The following is an 18,381-nucleotide window of genomic DNA, read 5'->3' as shown; positions in this document are numbered from 1 at the left end:
ACAAGCTTGCCAACTTGATCTCAGTCCCCAGGGCCCATGAGGTAGAAGGAGAGAACTGACTCTCTCAAGTGAAGGTCAAAACCACTTACATTATGCATGCATGTGCCCCTCCCCCATAAGCACATTTATTTTTAAAAGCTAAAAGAAAAGAATTTGTGGAATTTGTGTCTTTTTAGTTTAATTCTAAAGATAAATTTCAGGAAAATTAAAATTGCTTATTTGAAATGAAATACTCTTTAAATATTAATTATTATATGAACATATGTGGTATTAATGTCACTAATAAGGTGACTTAAAACATTTAATTATGACAGAATAGAGATTCAAATTAGAATTTGCGATTACATAATGAATATGTTCTAATAAAGACAAATAACGTAGAACTGAGTTAATTGCTAATGAAAGGATTTTCAAATTATCTTTTATTAGGTCATTTTAAAGTTTTAGACAGCTGTTTGGCACACAATTGCACACATATATACCATTCTCTAAATAAGTCAAGAGAAAACCATAGTTTATAGACACTATATACTACTTGAAATATCACAAAAACATTTATTATAAAAATCGGTCAAGTTGTTTAACAAGTTGTTTTAACAATAAAAATTTTGGGGTGTGTGTATATAAAAAAATTCAAGCATGCCTTTTCGAAAAGGTGCATTTCTATCCAGATGCTCCTAGTAACTGTCCACAGAAGTTCAAATAGAGAACAGTGAAGGTAGCATTGCCTTGCAGTGCAGCATTCATTAGTGTGGATTTACTCTGGGGCTCTATGAACACTCCTTTCGCATACCTATCGTAAAATAGTAAAGATTTATAGCCGTTTTTATGAAAAAAAATATACAAACAAGACTTTATTTCCAGAATAACTTGTTACCATGAACACTGAATTCATTTTGCAGATATTACTGACACCTTGCATTATTTCAGTAAAATTTTCATACTCGAAACTCAAAAGGAAAACCACCAAGACATCATCTCCCAATACATTCACTGAATGCAGGCTTAAATAAGCACATTCATCTTGACTGTGCCCTTTACATGTCTACTTTGAAATGACAACACGATAGTGCATTTGTATTTCAGATGGCACCAAAATTAAACTGAAACAGTCTATGCAAAACCAGTAGCCTGTACTTCTAGCAACAGTTGTCAAATGTGCAGGGGAAAAAAGACAAAAGCCCTGAGTCAACAATATATATATACATAGATATAGTTTTCAAAAGTAATGAGAGAGGGTGTTCTGAAGTCGTTTCAATTTAGGCAATAGTTAAGAATATCCAGTATTCGTTTCTTCTGTTTTCACTTTGAAGAGAGGTACAACTTCTATCTTCTTAATCCAATTTAGATCATTTCTTAATACTCAATTTCATTTAAGTCTTCAGAATATCCTGATGATTGTTGAGTTGTATCTTCCATTTCTGTCAGAAAAGATGGACAATAATTGTTTTCTCTATAGAAAAGATAATTTTGCATTCTTATAATTTGAGACTATATTATAAAATCCCACTTCCAATCAAGCTTCCGTAATTGAGGAAAATATTACCTGCACATGGTCCTGCCTGAAATTTAACATCATCAATGGCAATATCACTTCTTATTGATGCTCCCCGAATGGCTTCAAAAATTATCTGAAAATGAATGCAGTTTGAAATTAGAAACAGTCAAGATGATAAAACTGTGCTGTTTAGGGAAGATCTATGGTGGGGCTGATTTTGAGGAAAGGAATACAGAATTACAAATTCAAGCCTGGCTCTTATGACCCCAGCAGTCAAGAAGCGAAGGTGGGAAGATTGCTGCAAATTCAAGACAGTGTAGCTACTTAGTAAATTCTAGGGCAGCCCACTCTACCTTGCATGTTTGAGGCCAGCCGGGGAAACATAGTGAGACCCAGTCTCTGAGATCAAATCCAATAAAACCAGACAACAATAACTAAAATAAAATTACAAATTCAAATTAGGTTATTTGTAATCTAAATATCCTACAGTGAAGTATGGCACCCTGGCGACTCCTCTGGCATCTTTAGGCAGTTCCCCAGAGATGCTTAATCAGGGGTGCTTCCTAGTGACCTGACAACCACACCTTTTAGAACACTCTGGGTCTAGCATCTCCCAGCATTCTTAGGCTAGACTCATCAGCTCATTTAGGCTCCCACTGAGTCTACTTTTGATACTGGCTTTAGGTGGAAAAGTTTAATAATACTGAGTAGAATAATTAAATTCAAAAGGTGATTCACTTATGTTCAATACCATAACATCAAAGGCACAATCCAATGAAATAGGGGAGGGCGTTCTGTTTCATGAGTTTAGAGTTTTTGAAGAAGTAATCAAATATTATTTTTTAAAATATTTATTTTGTGTAGATAAGTGCTCTATCAGCATCTACACCTGCATTCCAGAAGAGGACACCAGATCTCGGTATAGATGGTTGTGAGCCAGCATGTGGTTGCTGGGAATTGAACTCAGACCTCTGGAACAGCAGACAGTGCTCTCAGCCACTGAGCCATCTCTCCAGCCCACAAATATTCTTAATGTAGGAAAATAGATCACCAGCTCCAAGGATGTTGCAACAATGGTTAATAAATGATGGAATTCTCCAGAGAAGTTTGTGGATGATGATAACTGTCCAGAAGACACATACTTGCCCTACCAGTGTCATTAGATCAGTTTATGCTTTAGATTAATTACTTAAAAAGCTCCTAAGTTAATTTTATTAAAGCTACCCAAAATTAAAAAAATAAATTGAATAATTAATAAGTTTATGTAATTATCTTGAAATTAATGAAGTTAATGACAGACATATAGCAAAATAAGGTCAAGGAAACTTTCTAAGTCTGTAACATGCAATGATTAATTTTAAGCATGAACTTTTCTGGGCTAAGGGGTATCAAGGTGGTTATAAGCCATTATTTCTGGCCATGTCTGTGGAGGACTTCCTGGGAGGAGATTGGCCTTTAAAAAAGTGGCCCAGGTGAGGATGTGTGGCAATTATTCAATGCAGGTAGAGGCAGATGAAAAGTGAATTCTCTTTCTTTTGGCACTGGGCAGCTATCACTTCCAGCTGTTGGGCATCTGAATGCTGGGCTCTGGGGCTTTTGGTCCTAAGACTTATCTCAGCCAAGGCTTCAGGTCTTTCTGAAGGTTAGACCATTATTTCCCCCATTTTCAGATACTAGACTAAGCTGTGCTACAGCTTTCCTGGTCCCCCGGATTGCAGACTACACGTCATGGAAATTCTTAACTAATTTCTATAGCAACTCCTTCTCTTCCCTTCCATCCATCTGTCCATCTGCCTACCCATATTCCTGAGTTCTATTTCTCTAGTAGCACTAATTCATATATAACCCTAAAAAAGAATCAAAATAAGAGGTGAGAAAAGAGGGCAAAATGTTCTAATGCATCTGCACAGAAGAATATATGTATGCAATTAATAAGCATTTTTGTTTTCTGAACACAAACAACAATTGGGTTTTGGATTCAAATTACTCTAAAAGACAAATTCCGATGGAATGATATTCTGAATAATCAGTGATTTGGCCAAACTCTGGACTTTGTAAACCTTTTATGAATTCCTTTAATATTTGAGTGACAACCATGTGATAGCCCTGTACCTTCTCTGTTGTGATTGTTATGTGGTAGCAACTCTTTTTTTTTCTTCATTTTACAAGATTATTTTGGCTTATCTTTATACTTTAAATCTAACCAACCCTATGCTGTAGCAACCAATAAACAAATATTTGTTTATAGGAGAACTGCAACAAATACGGGATTAAATTAGATATGTTATTGGTTCCCAAACTGCAGGCTGAGACATCCAAGTGCATTTACAAGGGTGCTATAGGATAGTTAGAAATTTTAGATAGAAATAATTCAATATTTAGGAATACTGTGGGATACTCATTAAAAGTTATCCAAAGATTCAACATCAGATGGGCCTATATTCATTTTTGTAATATCATTATACAATTAGGGGTTTGGTAGCAGCTATAATTAAAAGCAAGTACCATGTAAAACTCTACAGAAAACCAAGTCAAAATTACCAAGACTAAGGCAGCTATAAGAAAACAAAGTAAAGATGGGTGGGGTGGTTTAATACTTCAAATCATAGCATTTGATAAGCTAAGAAAGGATCATGGGTTCAAGACCAGCTTAGGTTACATCTCAGAAGCAAGACCCTGCAGGCTTCTTACTGCTGCTTCCAAGCCAACCTGCTGTTCTTGCCAGGACTAGTGCTGTAGGGTCCAAGTATCCTGCCTCCTGTAACATTGCGCTTTCCAACTAGGTGCCAGAGCTATTGCTTAAAATCAGATCATTACCTTAAAACCACTGCTTTTGGAATAATTTCAAAACAAATACCATGTCCTATAATGTTTTGCAAAATTATCCTAATACTCCTTTGACTTTATCAGCTAATCATCTTGATCTCCCTTTTCCCTCTTCAATTAAGATTATTTTTAATAGACAAACCATGCTGTCATATCTTTATAAGTTTCAACATGACATTTCAATATTCATTAATAATACACAAAGATTAAATCAAGCAGATTATTAATGGTTTATCATTTTACAGTGATGAGATATTTAAAATTTATTTTCCTAGTCATTTAAAAATATGTAATACTTTATTATTGACTGTAGTCACTCTTGTGCAATAGATCTCAAAACTCATTCCTTTTCTCTACATGAAATGTTACAGGGTTTTTTTGACCATCAACTTATCATTTCGTCACTTTTCATGCCACATTCTGCTCAGCTATCCCTTTATTCAACTCTGTTCCTGTGATTTCAAATTGACTTATTTTTATTGGCACTGATATTATCTATTTGTGGCTTATGATTTAAAAGTTTTTCGTGTGTGTGTGTGTGTGTGTGTGTGTGTGTGTGTGTGTGTGTCTATGCCCATGGAAGCCAGAAGATGGTGTCAGATTCTTGTAATTGGAATTAGAGGAAGCTGTGAACCACCCAACATAGGTGCTGGGAGTAAACTCAGGTTCTCTGGGAGAGAGTAAGATTCTTTCCAGTATGAGCCATCTATCCAGTCATTAGCTTATAATTTAGTGTATTTTTTTTTAAAATCGCTCTCCCACAAGAATGTAAACTTCAAAAGAAAAACTTCGTATGTTATATTTATAGCAGAAAGTTAGCATTTATTACATGCCCATGATCAATAAATGTTTATTAAAATGAGATATTTTATATTAAATTACAAGAACTCAACCTGGATGCCTGATACACCTGTTGTGAATATCAGTTCTGCTATGGTAATGAGAATTAGAGACCAGGGAGTGAAAAAAAAAATGTAGTTTTTAAAACTGTGAAACATTTTTTAAAAAATAATTTGGTACATTGAAGTTTATAAAACCCTTTCACACATAATCTTTTTTGATACCCAGTTTTACTCTGCTGGTGTCAGCATGGTTGGAATTATTTACCCATTTTGAAGATGCTGAAAAAATCCCAGAGAAGACAGGTTTGCCCAAGGCCACTTGGTGCCTGTGACCCTAAGGGAATGAGGACAGTTTGGAAGTTCTCTGGGCCAGTGGACAGTGTAGGACTGTGGTTATGAAAACAGATTTTGGCACTAGGCAGATCTGGGTGTGAGTTCTCCACCAGCCATTTGTTTTCCTCTATCTATAAAATGGAGCTATGACACTAATTGGAACAACCTACGGACAACTCTTAGCAGTGTAAGTGCCCCGTGGAACAGATGGCCAGGTTATGTGCACGAATGTGTCTGTATTTTATTAGACAGTAGGCTATAGCCTAGTCCCCCTCAAGTATTTGGGATTCTTGAGGTGAGCACTAAGTACAAATGAAGAAAATGATTACCTGTTCCATTATTAGCCAAAGGAGTCAGTCTATTCTAGAGTCTTCCTTCCGGATTGTGAACTGAAAACTTCTATAACCACCTTGCACTTTTGAACTGCAACATTCCAAAATGGCCCTCCAGATGCTTTGCTAATCTATGTTTAACAGTACTTCAAGCTGTGCGTGGTGGTTCGTGCCTAGAATCCAAGCAATGGGAATTTAAGGAAAGAGAATTCTGAGCTTGAGACCAGTTTGGGCTACATAACCAGATCTCTTAAAATAAGAACAAAACCAATTTCTAAGACCACCTACACAGTTACATATATGCATAGTATATTTTATGCAAGGGCCTCTGTGTTGATCCCCAGAACACAAATTTTAGAGCATTTGTCTATCAGTGTCTTTTGAGAGCATAGTTAGGAAGGACAGCCCAGTGATGGAACACTTGCCTGGCATGCATAAGGTAATGGATTTGATACTTTCACTGTAGGATTGGCATGGGGGTATCAGTGCTTTGGGTCCCATCCCTAAAGAATCAGATTCATTTATTTCTGGAGATTTTCTAGTTTTAGCTTGCATCAGAATCACTTGGTGGACTTACTTAAAATAAATTTCTGAGGTTCCAAAGCCTTTGAGTGTTTCTCATGTAGTATTCTGAGGTGGAACCTGGGAAATAACATTTTGGGTAAAATTGTATTTCAGGTATTTCTGATGCTGCTGGTACTTGGACCATGCCTTGAGTTCCATTTGATAAAGGGTCTGACTTCCCTGGAGCCTAAGAAGATTGAGCCGTCATCTCTGAATGATGATCAACTAGCTGCATTAGTAAGTTTTGGTCTGGCCTATGTATCTTCTATAGCAGTCATAAAAAAATCTTCATGGAGAAATCTACCATTCTCTAATAGATCTCCAAACAGTTGTTTGTGCTTAGCTGATAGATCCTTCTAGATAGCAGAACATGTTTCTCCTATCATTTGTTCCTCATCAATGTAGCGGCGTGAGTGGCATTGTATCCAGCCACTTGACTTGCTATATCTTCAGTTTAGCTCTTTATAACATCAGTTTTCATTGTAGAGGATGGAAATAAAAGTCCATATTTTGTATACCTCTTCCCAGGAAGATTTGAGCTTAGAGCAGGCAGCCAGCCAGTGGTTAGAGCTAAGTGGGCCCAGGAGATTTATCACCCAGACACAAGGCTGCAGAGGAAGTTGGAAGCTTTAGCTGGAGAGCATGCTCACACCAGAATTCTACAGAGTGGTTTCAAGAACTGTTGGGAGTCTAAAAGTTGCCTCCCCAGAGCTCAGCTTTGGAGGCCATGTGAAGTCTGTGGCTATCAGAAGGCAACCTAGGCTTTCTAGGCTAGAAAAGTTGCTCATCCCCCTCTACTGGAATGATCGAGTACATCCAGGACAAGGGTTTTCTTTAACACATGGGGAGCTGGGGGTCTGGGGAGGAGATGACCATGGACTTTGGATCAAGATCCCCATTTTCTCTACAGTGACACAGTAATGAATACAGAGGCTTAAAAAACTAACCACAGGCTATACACACTCTTAACTGGCAGCTTAGAACAAAAGCTCTTACATACAAGTAGATCATGGGTAATAGGAGTAGTGGTGTATTTAGAAGAAAGAAGACTTCCTTTCTTGAAGAATGTACTTGACATGCACAACACACCAAGACAAAAAAGGTACCCTTTCATCCTTGAATTGTAAAAAACAATCACTTTACGCATGACTGTCCCTGTCTGATTTTCCATTCCCTGCCTTCCATTCACTGCTCAGTTAATCAATAACAGGCTAATTATATTTACTCTCAATTAATCCTGCCTTTATCTCTGGCTCTGAAAAAGGACAAAATATTCTCTTTTGCATCAAGAAACAGGAGAGCACCAGGTACTTCAGTACTTGCTTCCCTGATGGCTCCCATCCCTTCTGGCTTACCTGGTGTTGCCTCTTGTAGCTGTATTCAACCAGGGCCCGCAGCCAGGAGATGCTCTGCTCACCTCTTTTTCTCCACAGCAGGGACTCCTTACTGTCTTCTTCCCTTTTCAAATACACACTCAGCAGGCCCGTTCCTGCTCCATACATGTGGTAGAAAAAAGTCAAGCAGTGCTTCCCAGGGACGCCTCTCAGCGGCTGGGACAAGAGGTGTGCTTTCTGTCCATATACCATGTGGGAGGCCTCGATATACATGTAGTAACCTTGAGAGAGATGTAAAGCAGGCACAGTTAACAAAAGACCCCATCACATTTTATTTTTCCTTTTAGCATTCCTGGAAACGTAGACACTTTGGCTGTAATACTGAGAAAAAGATCTTATAATACTGGAGAGTAGGTATGATCCAAGAAAAATTGACATGCTGTAAGGATTAGACCACAAAGGACTTTCTCACTCAATGGTTTTTAATTCAGTTTCATGGACCGAAGGTGATTAATGCACCAGTATTATGTCAGTGGCATGATTATATCACTGCTTCACAGATAATATTCCAAATATTCTTGTACTCCCTCCAGTTTTATACACTGAAACCCAAATGCTTAGGGTATCCATATTAAGAGGAGAAGTAGGGATGTGATTACATCATGAGGGCAGTGACCCCTTATCCCAGATGAGATCAGTATCAAGGACTTCTGAAACTAACTCATGTCTTCTACCATGAGAGGGGAGCTTGAACAGAGAGCCACATCTGAGGAAGAAGGCCCTCCCCAGATCTGCTGGAACCTTGGTCTTGGAGCTTCCACAACTTTGAGAAACAAGTGTGTGTTGTTTATAAGCTGTCATGATTCTTTCTCACAGCAGTCTGACAGAACTAAAGCATACCACCTCCCCTCAAATATATTCCAGTTCTTCCAGTTGCTCCGGCCCCAAACATGGGAGCCACACAGCATTCTCCCTCTTTCTCTCCTCATCCAGGCTGTCAGGAATTCCTGGTGGCTCTACCTTCCAGAGCCTCGCACCACTCCCTCTACTGATCTAGTCATTTCCCGTTGGACTAACATGACAGATTGCTAGCTCCTGTGTTTGTTCCTCCCTTATCTCCTACAGTCTAAGCTCAGAAATTTCTATAGTGATCATTATTCTCAATGCTTAATATGTATGTGTATGCTGTGTGTATGTGTGCATTCACACACAGTGTATCTATGTGTGACACATGTGTCTGATTACTGCACATGTGTGGCGGTCAACAACCTCGAGTGTTGGTTGCTGCCTTCTCTCTTGCTGTTTTTCTGTGATGTGTACCAGCTTGTCAGGCTTGTGAGCTGGGGAATCCTCTGTCTCTGCCTCTCATCTCCCCAGAGGGGTGTTGGGATTACAGATGCTGGTGCTACTGCATCCATGGGCTCTCTAGTCCTCATGATTTCACAAGTGCTTTTGCCTACTGGCATCTTCCCAACCCCCCAAAACTAAATGGTACCATGCCTTCATTTAAAGCTTCCATTAGCTCAGCCCAGAGTCAAGGCTAGAGGCCTCAGGATTGCTTTAGCGCCCGGAACAATCTGCCTCCCATCACCTACATTTCACTACTCGTTCTTATCCCTCCTTAAGTGGATGCTTCTACTCCTGGATATCACCTCAGGCCTTGGCATATGCTAACCCTGGCTCTTCTGGAGGTGTTCTTGGGTCTCACTCTTTCCCTCTAAGTGTCTGCCTAGGTGTTTCCTTGTCTATTGGACCTATTCTGACATCACAGTTTCAAGTCGCCCTCTCCCCCTCCTACTTGCTCCCTCAGCACACCTTGTCCATTAATTTGTTATGATTTAGTAACATTTAATTGCCTTTTAGTGGGTTCCCTAATTTTCTCCTCTTTAATCTTTGCTTCCCTCTTCTGTATTGCACAGAGATTTTCATTGTTTAGCTCAGTACCGAATCACCAGTTCCTATAGCAGGGCTCTGTCATTGTAGATGCTCAGAAATATTTGTGAGCAGGTGGGTGAACATATTTTCTTTCATAGCACTAAGCCACAAACAACTCTGATCATTTCTAGAACATATGGACCCACCAACTCACACTGAAAGAACAAAGTTCTTGGCAATGAGATAGGCATTTGAGTTGGATGCTGTAAGGCAAAGCTACTACAAATCCAAGATATGATAAAAATCAGAGGCTTATTAAAGCAAATGCTCTCAAACAAGTTCCAAATCATCTGAGGTATTTTTAAAAATGAACATGCATAAAGCTGGGAGTAGTGGTGCATGCCTGTGATTCCAGCTCTTTGGAGGCAGAGACAGAGGCAGAGGCAGAAGAAACTGGAGTCCAAGGTCATATTTGGCTACACAGTGAGTTGAGGCTAGCCTGGACTACTTGAGATCTTGTCTCAAAAAATTTATTGAAAACATATTTTTAAAAAGCCCTGAAACCTTGTTTCAAAAAAAGAATTCATATGTATGATAATCCGTAACTGTCTAACTTTCATTTGTTCATTGGCATAAAAATTGCTACATTGGGTGTTTTTCACATTCAGCAATGCAGGAAAACTTTATTGTGTTTTATTTTCTATAACACTGTACCACTTAAGCTAGTGCCAGAGTAAGCAAATACACATGGCTATGGGTGCACATACAAATACACACATACACACACAAGCCTAATGGATGAGTATGTTTAATATAGTTTCATGAAAAACATTCATGAAAAACAAGGTTAAGGCGTGAAAATGGCCATGGTATGTCATCAAACCGTGTATTAAGGAGTTCTGTGCTTCCTATGTGCAAATTAGTGGCACAATAGACTTTGATGGTAACAGAAGGCATGCTAAATTAAAAAGCACCCTGAGTTAGGTATGTGTGGTAGTATACCCCTGCAATCCCAGTACTTGTGAGACTGAGGCAAGAGGATTGTACTTTGATGCCAGCCTGAGCTGTATAAGAAAAATATCTCAAGAAATAATTTTTAAGGTAACGAAAAAAAAAAAACACAATGAAAAAACTGTATTTTGCTTTGGAGTTCTCCAAAGGCCACTTGAAATCCCATGTAAAAGACCTTTGCTACAGATGAGAGTCTAGTAGGAAAGGCATTATTCTTGAAACGCTTTCTCTGTGCAAAGAAAAGACTATGAGGGGCTAAGTGATAAAGTAGGAAGCAGAGCATCTTGAGTGACAGATGGCCTGGGATTGTCTTTCACTTAGTGATGCTAATTCTTGGCCATGGTCATTCTGAGTATTGGTTCAAGTTCTTTCCTTCATGGACGCCAGATACTAGTTTCTCAGCATTGAAAGGGAAAGTATTGCTCTGTGCCAGACTCTTCCTGGCACAGGATCTAACTAAATCAGGGCTGCCTCTGCAGCCTCCTACACTCTCATTCCCCTTGTTTGGACCACACACGCATATAGATGCAACTTCTGCAGCCCGCTCTGCTTTCTGTTCCTTTATTTCTGAGTCTTCGGTGTCAAGTGAAAGCTATTAGTTAAGACAAGACCACCAGTTCCAGAGAGCTTTGGGCTTAATGCTATGGAATAAGAAAGGAAATCAATCCATGCTGCTTCACTCATGTAATTGTGCTCCTTTTGGAAGAGGAGTCATATCTGGAAGGGGAGTGATTTTCTAGGACACTAATTCCAGTCTACGTCTCTTCAATATTTTTAGCCTTTGCAAATCACTTCAGGGTATGGTTTGTAGTAAGAACACATGTATATGGAAATACTGATTTCAAGCAATCTAGATCAATGTCTATTCCTAAATATATGATTTTAACAAGCTTGCCAGTTCATCAGAACCCCCTCCTATGTATGAATTAATTATTCTTTTTGATTATAAATACATCTCCTTTTTTTTTTCCCCAAGACAGGGTTTCTCTCTGTGGCCCTGGCTGTCCCTGGAACTCACTCTGTAGACCAGGCTGGTCTTGAACTCAGAGATCTTCCTACTTTTGCCTCCTGAATTCTGGGATTAAAGGAGTGCGTACCACCACCATCCCACTACTTCTCCCTTCTTGATTTGCACATGATACTTCCTGTTTCTGAAACCACCAGAGAACTTCAGAGAGGCCAGTCTGCCTCACACATGTTTGGAAAGCAGAGAAAAGCTGAGTGTGCTGACAATGTTTCCACATTACAGCTTTGAGCTCTGTCTGTCTCCCAGCATGCCACAGAACTGATACTTAAGGCTAGCTCCTGGGTTCCTGCATATGAATGATTCCAGTCTGTAGAAAGGATTGTGGTGTGATGGTGGGGAATAAAGTCCTTTCTTTCTGTGGGCTACTGTCCGACATCTAAGATGCAGGAGTCCCATGAAGCTACTGCACACTTGGGGGCCCCATCTGTTGTTTGTGAGACAACTGTGATGTCACAAGAAGCAGAGACTCACACCATGCTCATAATCCTTAGCTGCAAGACAGCTGCTCTGCTAGCCCCTTGGCTCTCTGTTACAGGATTGGGAAGGGGTTTTGGCAGTCTGTGTGATGAGGCCCCATGGAAGGAGTTGTTTTCATTATGCTGGAAGGGCACTCCTAAAAATCAAGGGCAATCATCAAAGCTTTGGGAAAAACAACTGTTAAGAAACTGTCCCTCCAACGTTACTCTATTTATTAGATTAGTTCTTTGACAATGCAAGCTGGTTACTCTCCCAACTGCTCTTATTTCCCTCCTATTTATTAATACCTCCCTTCCACCCATGACTTCCTGTCTGTCCCTTTCCCAGATTCATGACTTTTGAGTTTGTTGTGTCACCCATTTAATTTAGCCATGTTGAAAAGCTTGTCACAACTGAGGAGTTAGTCTTTAATGGGTACAGTTTCTGTTTAAGAAGGTGACAAATTTCTGGGGCAGGATGAGGATGGTGGCTGCACAGTGATGTGCTTAATGTCACCGAGCCAAACGCTTATGATGTACATTTTACCACTGACTGAAGCACACATAGTTTCTATATAGCAGGAGGTGCCATCAGGCTGCTAGTATGGGGGCCTTTTAAAGGACTTTTGGCAGAAATGAGGATGCGGTAAGGGGACAGGTCAGACCAGTCAGTTATAGAGAGAATATTTTATGTATTGTATGGATGCATTTTCATCCATAAAAATGAAAAAAAAAAAAAAAACCTATGGCCTATAGGAAAGGGTAGAAGAGAAGGTAGGACATCTAGCAGGCAGAAAGGATTCTGGGATAGAGCCAGGCACTGAGGATTCATCCAGGAAGATGTGAGGAGGACAGATGCATGGTACCTGAACAGAGTTAACCAGCCACGTGGCAGACTGTAGATTAGCAAAAATGGTTATTTTAAGTTATGAGGCAGTCAGAGAAGAACCTAGCTATATAGCCTAGCTATATGTGAATATAAATTTATTCTTTATTTCAGGACCTTAAAGCTGGGAGAAAAAAACCCCACTACAACAGTAAGCCCCACATGATGTCCAACATTTTAGCAGTTTTTATCAATTAATTCTTTAGGTTAGAACATGGAGTAATGGGTTTTATTTTGCATTTTCAAACATTTTACCACACCATTAAAAGGCATTTCACAGAAGCCTTCTCAGGCAAAGTGGGCTCTGACAGTATCAGACAGTATCATGGGAAGCTTAGCTGTGGAAAGACTGGAGATTTTATAATAGCTGGAGTTCATTCCTCAGACAATGTAGACCCCTGCAGCAGCCAGGTTACATACCTGGATATCAGGTACCCAAATCTTAAAAGACAATGACTTGAAGTAAGCTGTTCTTCAACTAAATACATACACACTCACACATATGCAGGCACATACACATACAACATGCCTGCCGGATCAGAAGTTTGAGGCCACCTGGTTACTAAGACCTTGCTTCAACAAACAGAACAGAGGAAACAAACCAAACCCAAACAACATTTCAAATACATAATTTTCATTTTCTCTTAACAAGCACAATTCCAGAAATAAATTATTCTTTGATATTGTGCTCTTAGAAATAGAGAAGGCTCCTACTTTCACTTATTAGTGTGTTGGAAGACAGACATCAAAGAGCATGCCGAGTGATGATGACTTTTTTTTTTTTTTTTTTTTTTTGGAATCATTAAGACAGTGAATGGAGCTGCTTTTCTAGGAGGAGGGATGGGATGGGAAGCCAACCTATTAGGAGACTCAGTGGGCCATCGTCTCATCGTCAGTGAGCTGAGACGATGGGGGTTAGGGGGAAGAAATTATTCACGAACTGGACAGTTATCTGTTGATTTATTTATTCATTATCATTTGGCCACAAAAATCCCCATTAAAAAAAAATCCTTCTAAAACAAATACTTATAAAGAATTCTGACTGGCTGGCATGATATAAATAGCAATAAAACCATAGGAAGTTTGTTATGCCTCGCCATCACTGTCTTATAAACAAGAAGCCCAGTGGCATCTGTGTTAGGAAACTTTCTGGTTCTGTAGGCTAGAGCTACTCACACAGATGGTGCAGGAGCCAGAGAGATAAATCCTGCAATGTCCATGCCACCTTGATGCTAGTCACTCTCCATCTGTCACAGAATGCTTGCTTTTTTTTTTTTTTTAGTGGTGAAATTGTAGGCTAGAGATTTTGGACGGTGTCCTTATTGTCTTTTTAGAAAAAAATTAAAAATTACTGGCCATCATTGTACTAAGGTTTTTATCATACAGGCTCTAGCTTCATGATTTTTTTTGTCTTATCATGTGCTACTTACCTTTAATATTTTCCTTTTAATAGCTTACTTGTAATAGCTTTTAAATAAAATTGTTACCCATATATTTATTAAAACAAGAAACTCCATGTTATCATGAAAGTAGAAAACAAGCTGTAAGTCTATGAAATAACAGTTCTGACATGCTGGTTATGGGTTTTTCATAGGCATGGATATTGCTGGCAAACCTAAAAATAGCCATACTCTATCATTTGTTGTGCTGGGAGTGGATAGAATGTGATTAGGTGGAATTTTGGTTTAATGACTCTGTGAAGTGTCTTGCTTTCTACTAAGAAAATGTATTGGTGGTCACAGGCAGTGGCTTTGTAACTTATAGAGGCACACATGGTACGAGACTGTGAGTCCAGGGAAGTAGTACAAAGCCAGACATCAGATTCAATAAAAGATTCACCAACTGCGAAAATAATGATACCACACATTTTGGTAGCTTTTATTTGTTACCAGTTCATTATCAGAGCAACCCGAAGGACTAGGAGGGCATTAACTGTTATTGCTGGTTTATATATGAGGGAACTCAGATTCAGAGAGGCCATGGAATCATGCCCCGGGCTCTGCAGCCAACAAAGAGCAGAGACAGTTCACTGCTGAATGCTTTGTCTTTTTATTGGACTATACCATACTAACCTCAGAATATGGAAAGGTCTTTCTGCATTGCCCTTTAATAAAGCAGAAATGGTATCTCCCTTGCAACTGGATAGATGATGATGTATTGATCCTGACAGGCACAAAATTACCTGATGTAGTTATAGAGGGATTTTTTTTTAGCTTCTCATTTTATTTAATGGATTAATATTGACTTAGTATTTAATGCAGTTATTTATAGAACAGCTTTGATGCCTCTCTCCTTTCTCCTTTCTCTCTATATATGCTCATCCAAGTATAAACTGATGGGCTTTAAAAATGGAAAGTAAAAAGGTAGAATGCAGTCTATAGACACAGATGTGTCCCCCAAAAGTCCCAGAATGCATTATGTTAATTAAAAAAGGGCCCCATGGCCATTGACACTAAATACATAAACAGGAGGTATCAAGGAGACATACACTGTGCTACTGTCCTAAGTCTCAGTGGAGCACTTTCCAGTATATAAAGTAGGAAGCCCCACCTTTTAAGGTCCTTCCTGTTATCTTATTATCTACATTTGAGAAGGAGTCATAGAAAGGTTTGTTAGGACTAAATGCAATCAATCATGCATGTAGGCCATGCAATTCATTATTGCTTACAATGTGAACCTAGCAACAAGAAAGCTCATTGTGGCTACCTTAGAAAAAAGCAGATAATTATAAAAACTTCACTAAGTAGATTTCCATGATATTTAATGTATATGTTTCTTTGTCTGATCTATAATAGGCTCTCAACGTCTTCCTCAAAAAATAAAAATAAAAAACAGAAACAAAAACTTATGAACTGCTGTTAATTGGTTGAGTTAAAGTACATTTTTTTTCAGGATATATCTCTCATCAAAGAAAAATTTCAGGGCTATTCATCTAAGCAACATTATATTAACTACACAAGTCACTTTAATTCAGTGGTTTTTAACTTCCCTAATACTGTGACCCTTTAATACAGTTCCTCATGTTGTTGTGACCCCCAACCATGAAATTGTTTTTGTTGTTATGTCATAACTGTAATTTTGCTACTGTTATGAATTGTAATGTAAATATCTGATATGTAGGATATTTGATATGTGACCCCTGTGAAAGGATCATTTGACTCCCAAAGGAGTCTCAACCCACAGATTGAAAAACACTGCTTTAAATATTATGACCTGGTTGGCCAACTGTTTTCTGTGAGTACGGAGCGCAAAGAACACATTTGCAGCACTTTAATACTCAGAGTTTTCAGTGATTCTTGCTTGACCCAACTTTAGTCCTAACTCTTTCCTTAGGCCTACTTTTCCTCACAAAATCTTATTTTCCAAGCAACTTTCCAAGTCAGGAACCTTCCACCCTTGATATCTAATCAAGGAGACATATAATAATTTCCTTCATCTTCTACCATCCCATAGGTGACAGCATGATAACCTTAGGCTACCTTCATCAAGAATCCCAGTAGGCCAGTTTCATCAGGAATCCTTCCTGTCCTGACGTTACTTCCTGTTAATTTTCCATGCCTTGATTTCGTGAAGCTCCTTGTTTCTCTATTCCTCCTTGGCCATGTTGTATGTTGTATTCAGGTTAAGTCCAGTCTCTCCGCTACACTGAGAAATCACCCTGAGCTGGTCCCTATGCCCTCCATGATGGTAGTAAGTCATCTGCTTTATTGTGCTTTGACAAGTACAACTGCAATATTTTTCTTAACATAAAAGTCCACAGTGTTTATTACTCAGGATGGGGAGTTATACAAGGAAAGACACAGGCAACGACATTCTCTGTTGGGATGTATATACTATATATAAATTGTATATACTATGATTGGGGGTACTCATGGGTAAGATGACAGATTAGAAACTTGTCCCAGAGATGTGGTGTCCATTTCTGGCTTTTGTGGACATTCCACACATATGGTACTCAGACATACATGCAGGCAAAACAGCCATACATGTAAGAGTAAATAAGTTTCTATTTTTAAAAAAGCAATCTATAATTCATTGCAATCCACATCAAAATGCTAATGACATTCTTTACCAAAATGGGAAAAAATATCTCAGAATTCACATGTAAGCACAGAAGAACACAGATATACAAAACATTCCTGAGCAAAATGAATACCTTTACATGTTCTCCATGGTGCACACACATGCATGTGTGTATACACATACACGATAATAATTACTATTAATGATGAATTAAATTAAAAATTTTAAACTGTATATACTTTTGTTTATGATATTATGACTATGATTTGATCCCCACAGGAATTAAGAGAAGAAAATATAAAATGTAAAACACACACACACACAGAGCAAATAAATTAATAAAATCTGAAGCTGTAATTACAATATTACCAGCCCATCTACACTATTTCTGGGGTACATACTCTATGGACTTCTCATCCTACTTAGATATTTGTCCAACTGAGTTCCTTGCCACTCTATTCACAGTAGCTAGGAAATGAAATCAGCCTAATTATCTATCAACTGATGAATAGATAATGGAATACGATACATTTGTACAATAGGATTTTATTTAGTTCTAAATAAAAATGTAATTATTAAATTTGTAGAGAAATGTTTTGAACTGGTGAGGTAGTTCAGGCTCAGAAAAACAAATGCTGCATGTTCCCTCTCATGCATGGATTTCAGTTTCAAATTTTTATGTTTTTGTGTTTAACTTGGAGAATCTTAAGAGGTCAGAAAGCTAGAAAGGGTGCATGAGAGGAGGGAGAGGAAGAAAGCCTTAATGGCAGTAGGGAATAGTAGCGCATATGCGATGGCTCGTTTTTATCGTGCTCAAAGGTGCTATATTCATGTTGCAGGGGTAGGGGCTGGGGAGGGGAGAAAATTCATCAGCAGATTTCTCAGATGTGGATCCTATGTGCTGCAATACTGACTTGCTAGGCAAGTCAGGACTTGTGCAATAGTGGCATGGCTGTTGTGAGGGCAAACAATTGCTTTCCCAGTGGATTTGAGATCTACTTCATCTAAGGGATTTCATGGCTGATAGTTTAAACTTGGTTAAAGGCCCATGGCTGGGGAGGTCATAGGCCCTAAGAGAGAATGTACTACTGTTGTTTTGTAAATTGACATGGTGTCAAATTTCTTTGTAAATATTTGTGTTTATACCCATAGATTAGTGCTTCTCTAACACTTGGTCAGAAAAGCTTTCTTTTGTATTAACAGTGGTTACAACAGAGGCTCATAACTGATCCAAATGCTGAGAATAAGTGACTGTTGAATGTTCAGCTCCAAATGGGACATCTAAATCAGCTTCCTAAAACTCAGGAAACATTGGGGGAAAGGCATAAGGAATGTAAGCGCTGGGGTATATGGAGGGGTACTGTGAAATGCTGTC

The 18,381-nt window shown here is 38.7% G+C and overlaps 1 protein-coding gene across 1 annotated transcript in view; it reads right to left on the bottom strand.

The window, feature by feature from the left end:
* Positions 1 to 434: 434 nt before the first annotated feature.
* The window catches only part of Mamdc2 (MAM domain containing 2), a 151,747-nt gene continuing 133,800 nt past the window's right edge, over positions 435 to 18,381 (bottom strand). Inside the window, exons 12-14 of the mRNA XM_055613915.1 lie at positions 7,751 to 8,010; positions 1,547 to 1,631; positions 435 to 1,421 (exon numbers count right to left, since the gene is read on the bottom strand). Coding sequence (XP_055469890.1) covers positions 1,357 to 1,421; positions 1,547 to 1,631; positions 7,751 to 8,010 — 410 coding nt within the window. The 3' untranslated portion in view covers positions 435 to 1,356. The remainder of the gene's footprint in view (positions 1,422 to 1,546; positions 1,632 to 7,750; positions 8,011 to 18,381) is intronic.

The sequence above is a fragment of the Psammomys obesus genome, unplaced genomic scaffold (assembly GCF_907164565.1).
Source record: "Psammomys obesus unplaced genomic scaffold, mPsaObe1.curated_primary_1811, whole genome shotgun sequence".
NCBI lineage: Eukaryota > Metazoa > Chordata > Mammalia > Rodentia > Muridae > Psammomys > Psammomys obesus.
This window is presented reverse-complemented; position numbering and strand designations above follow the sequence as displayed.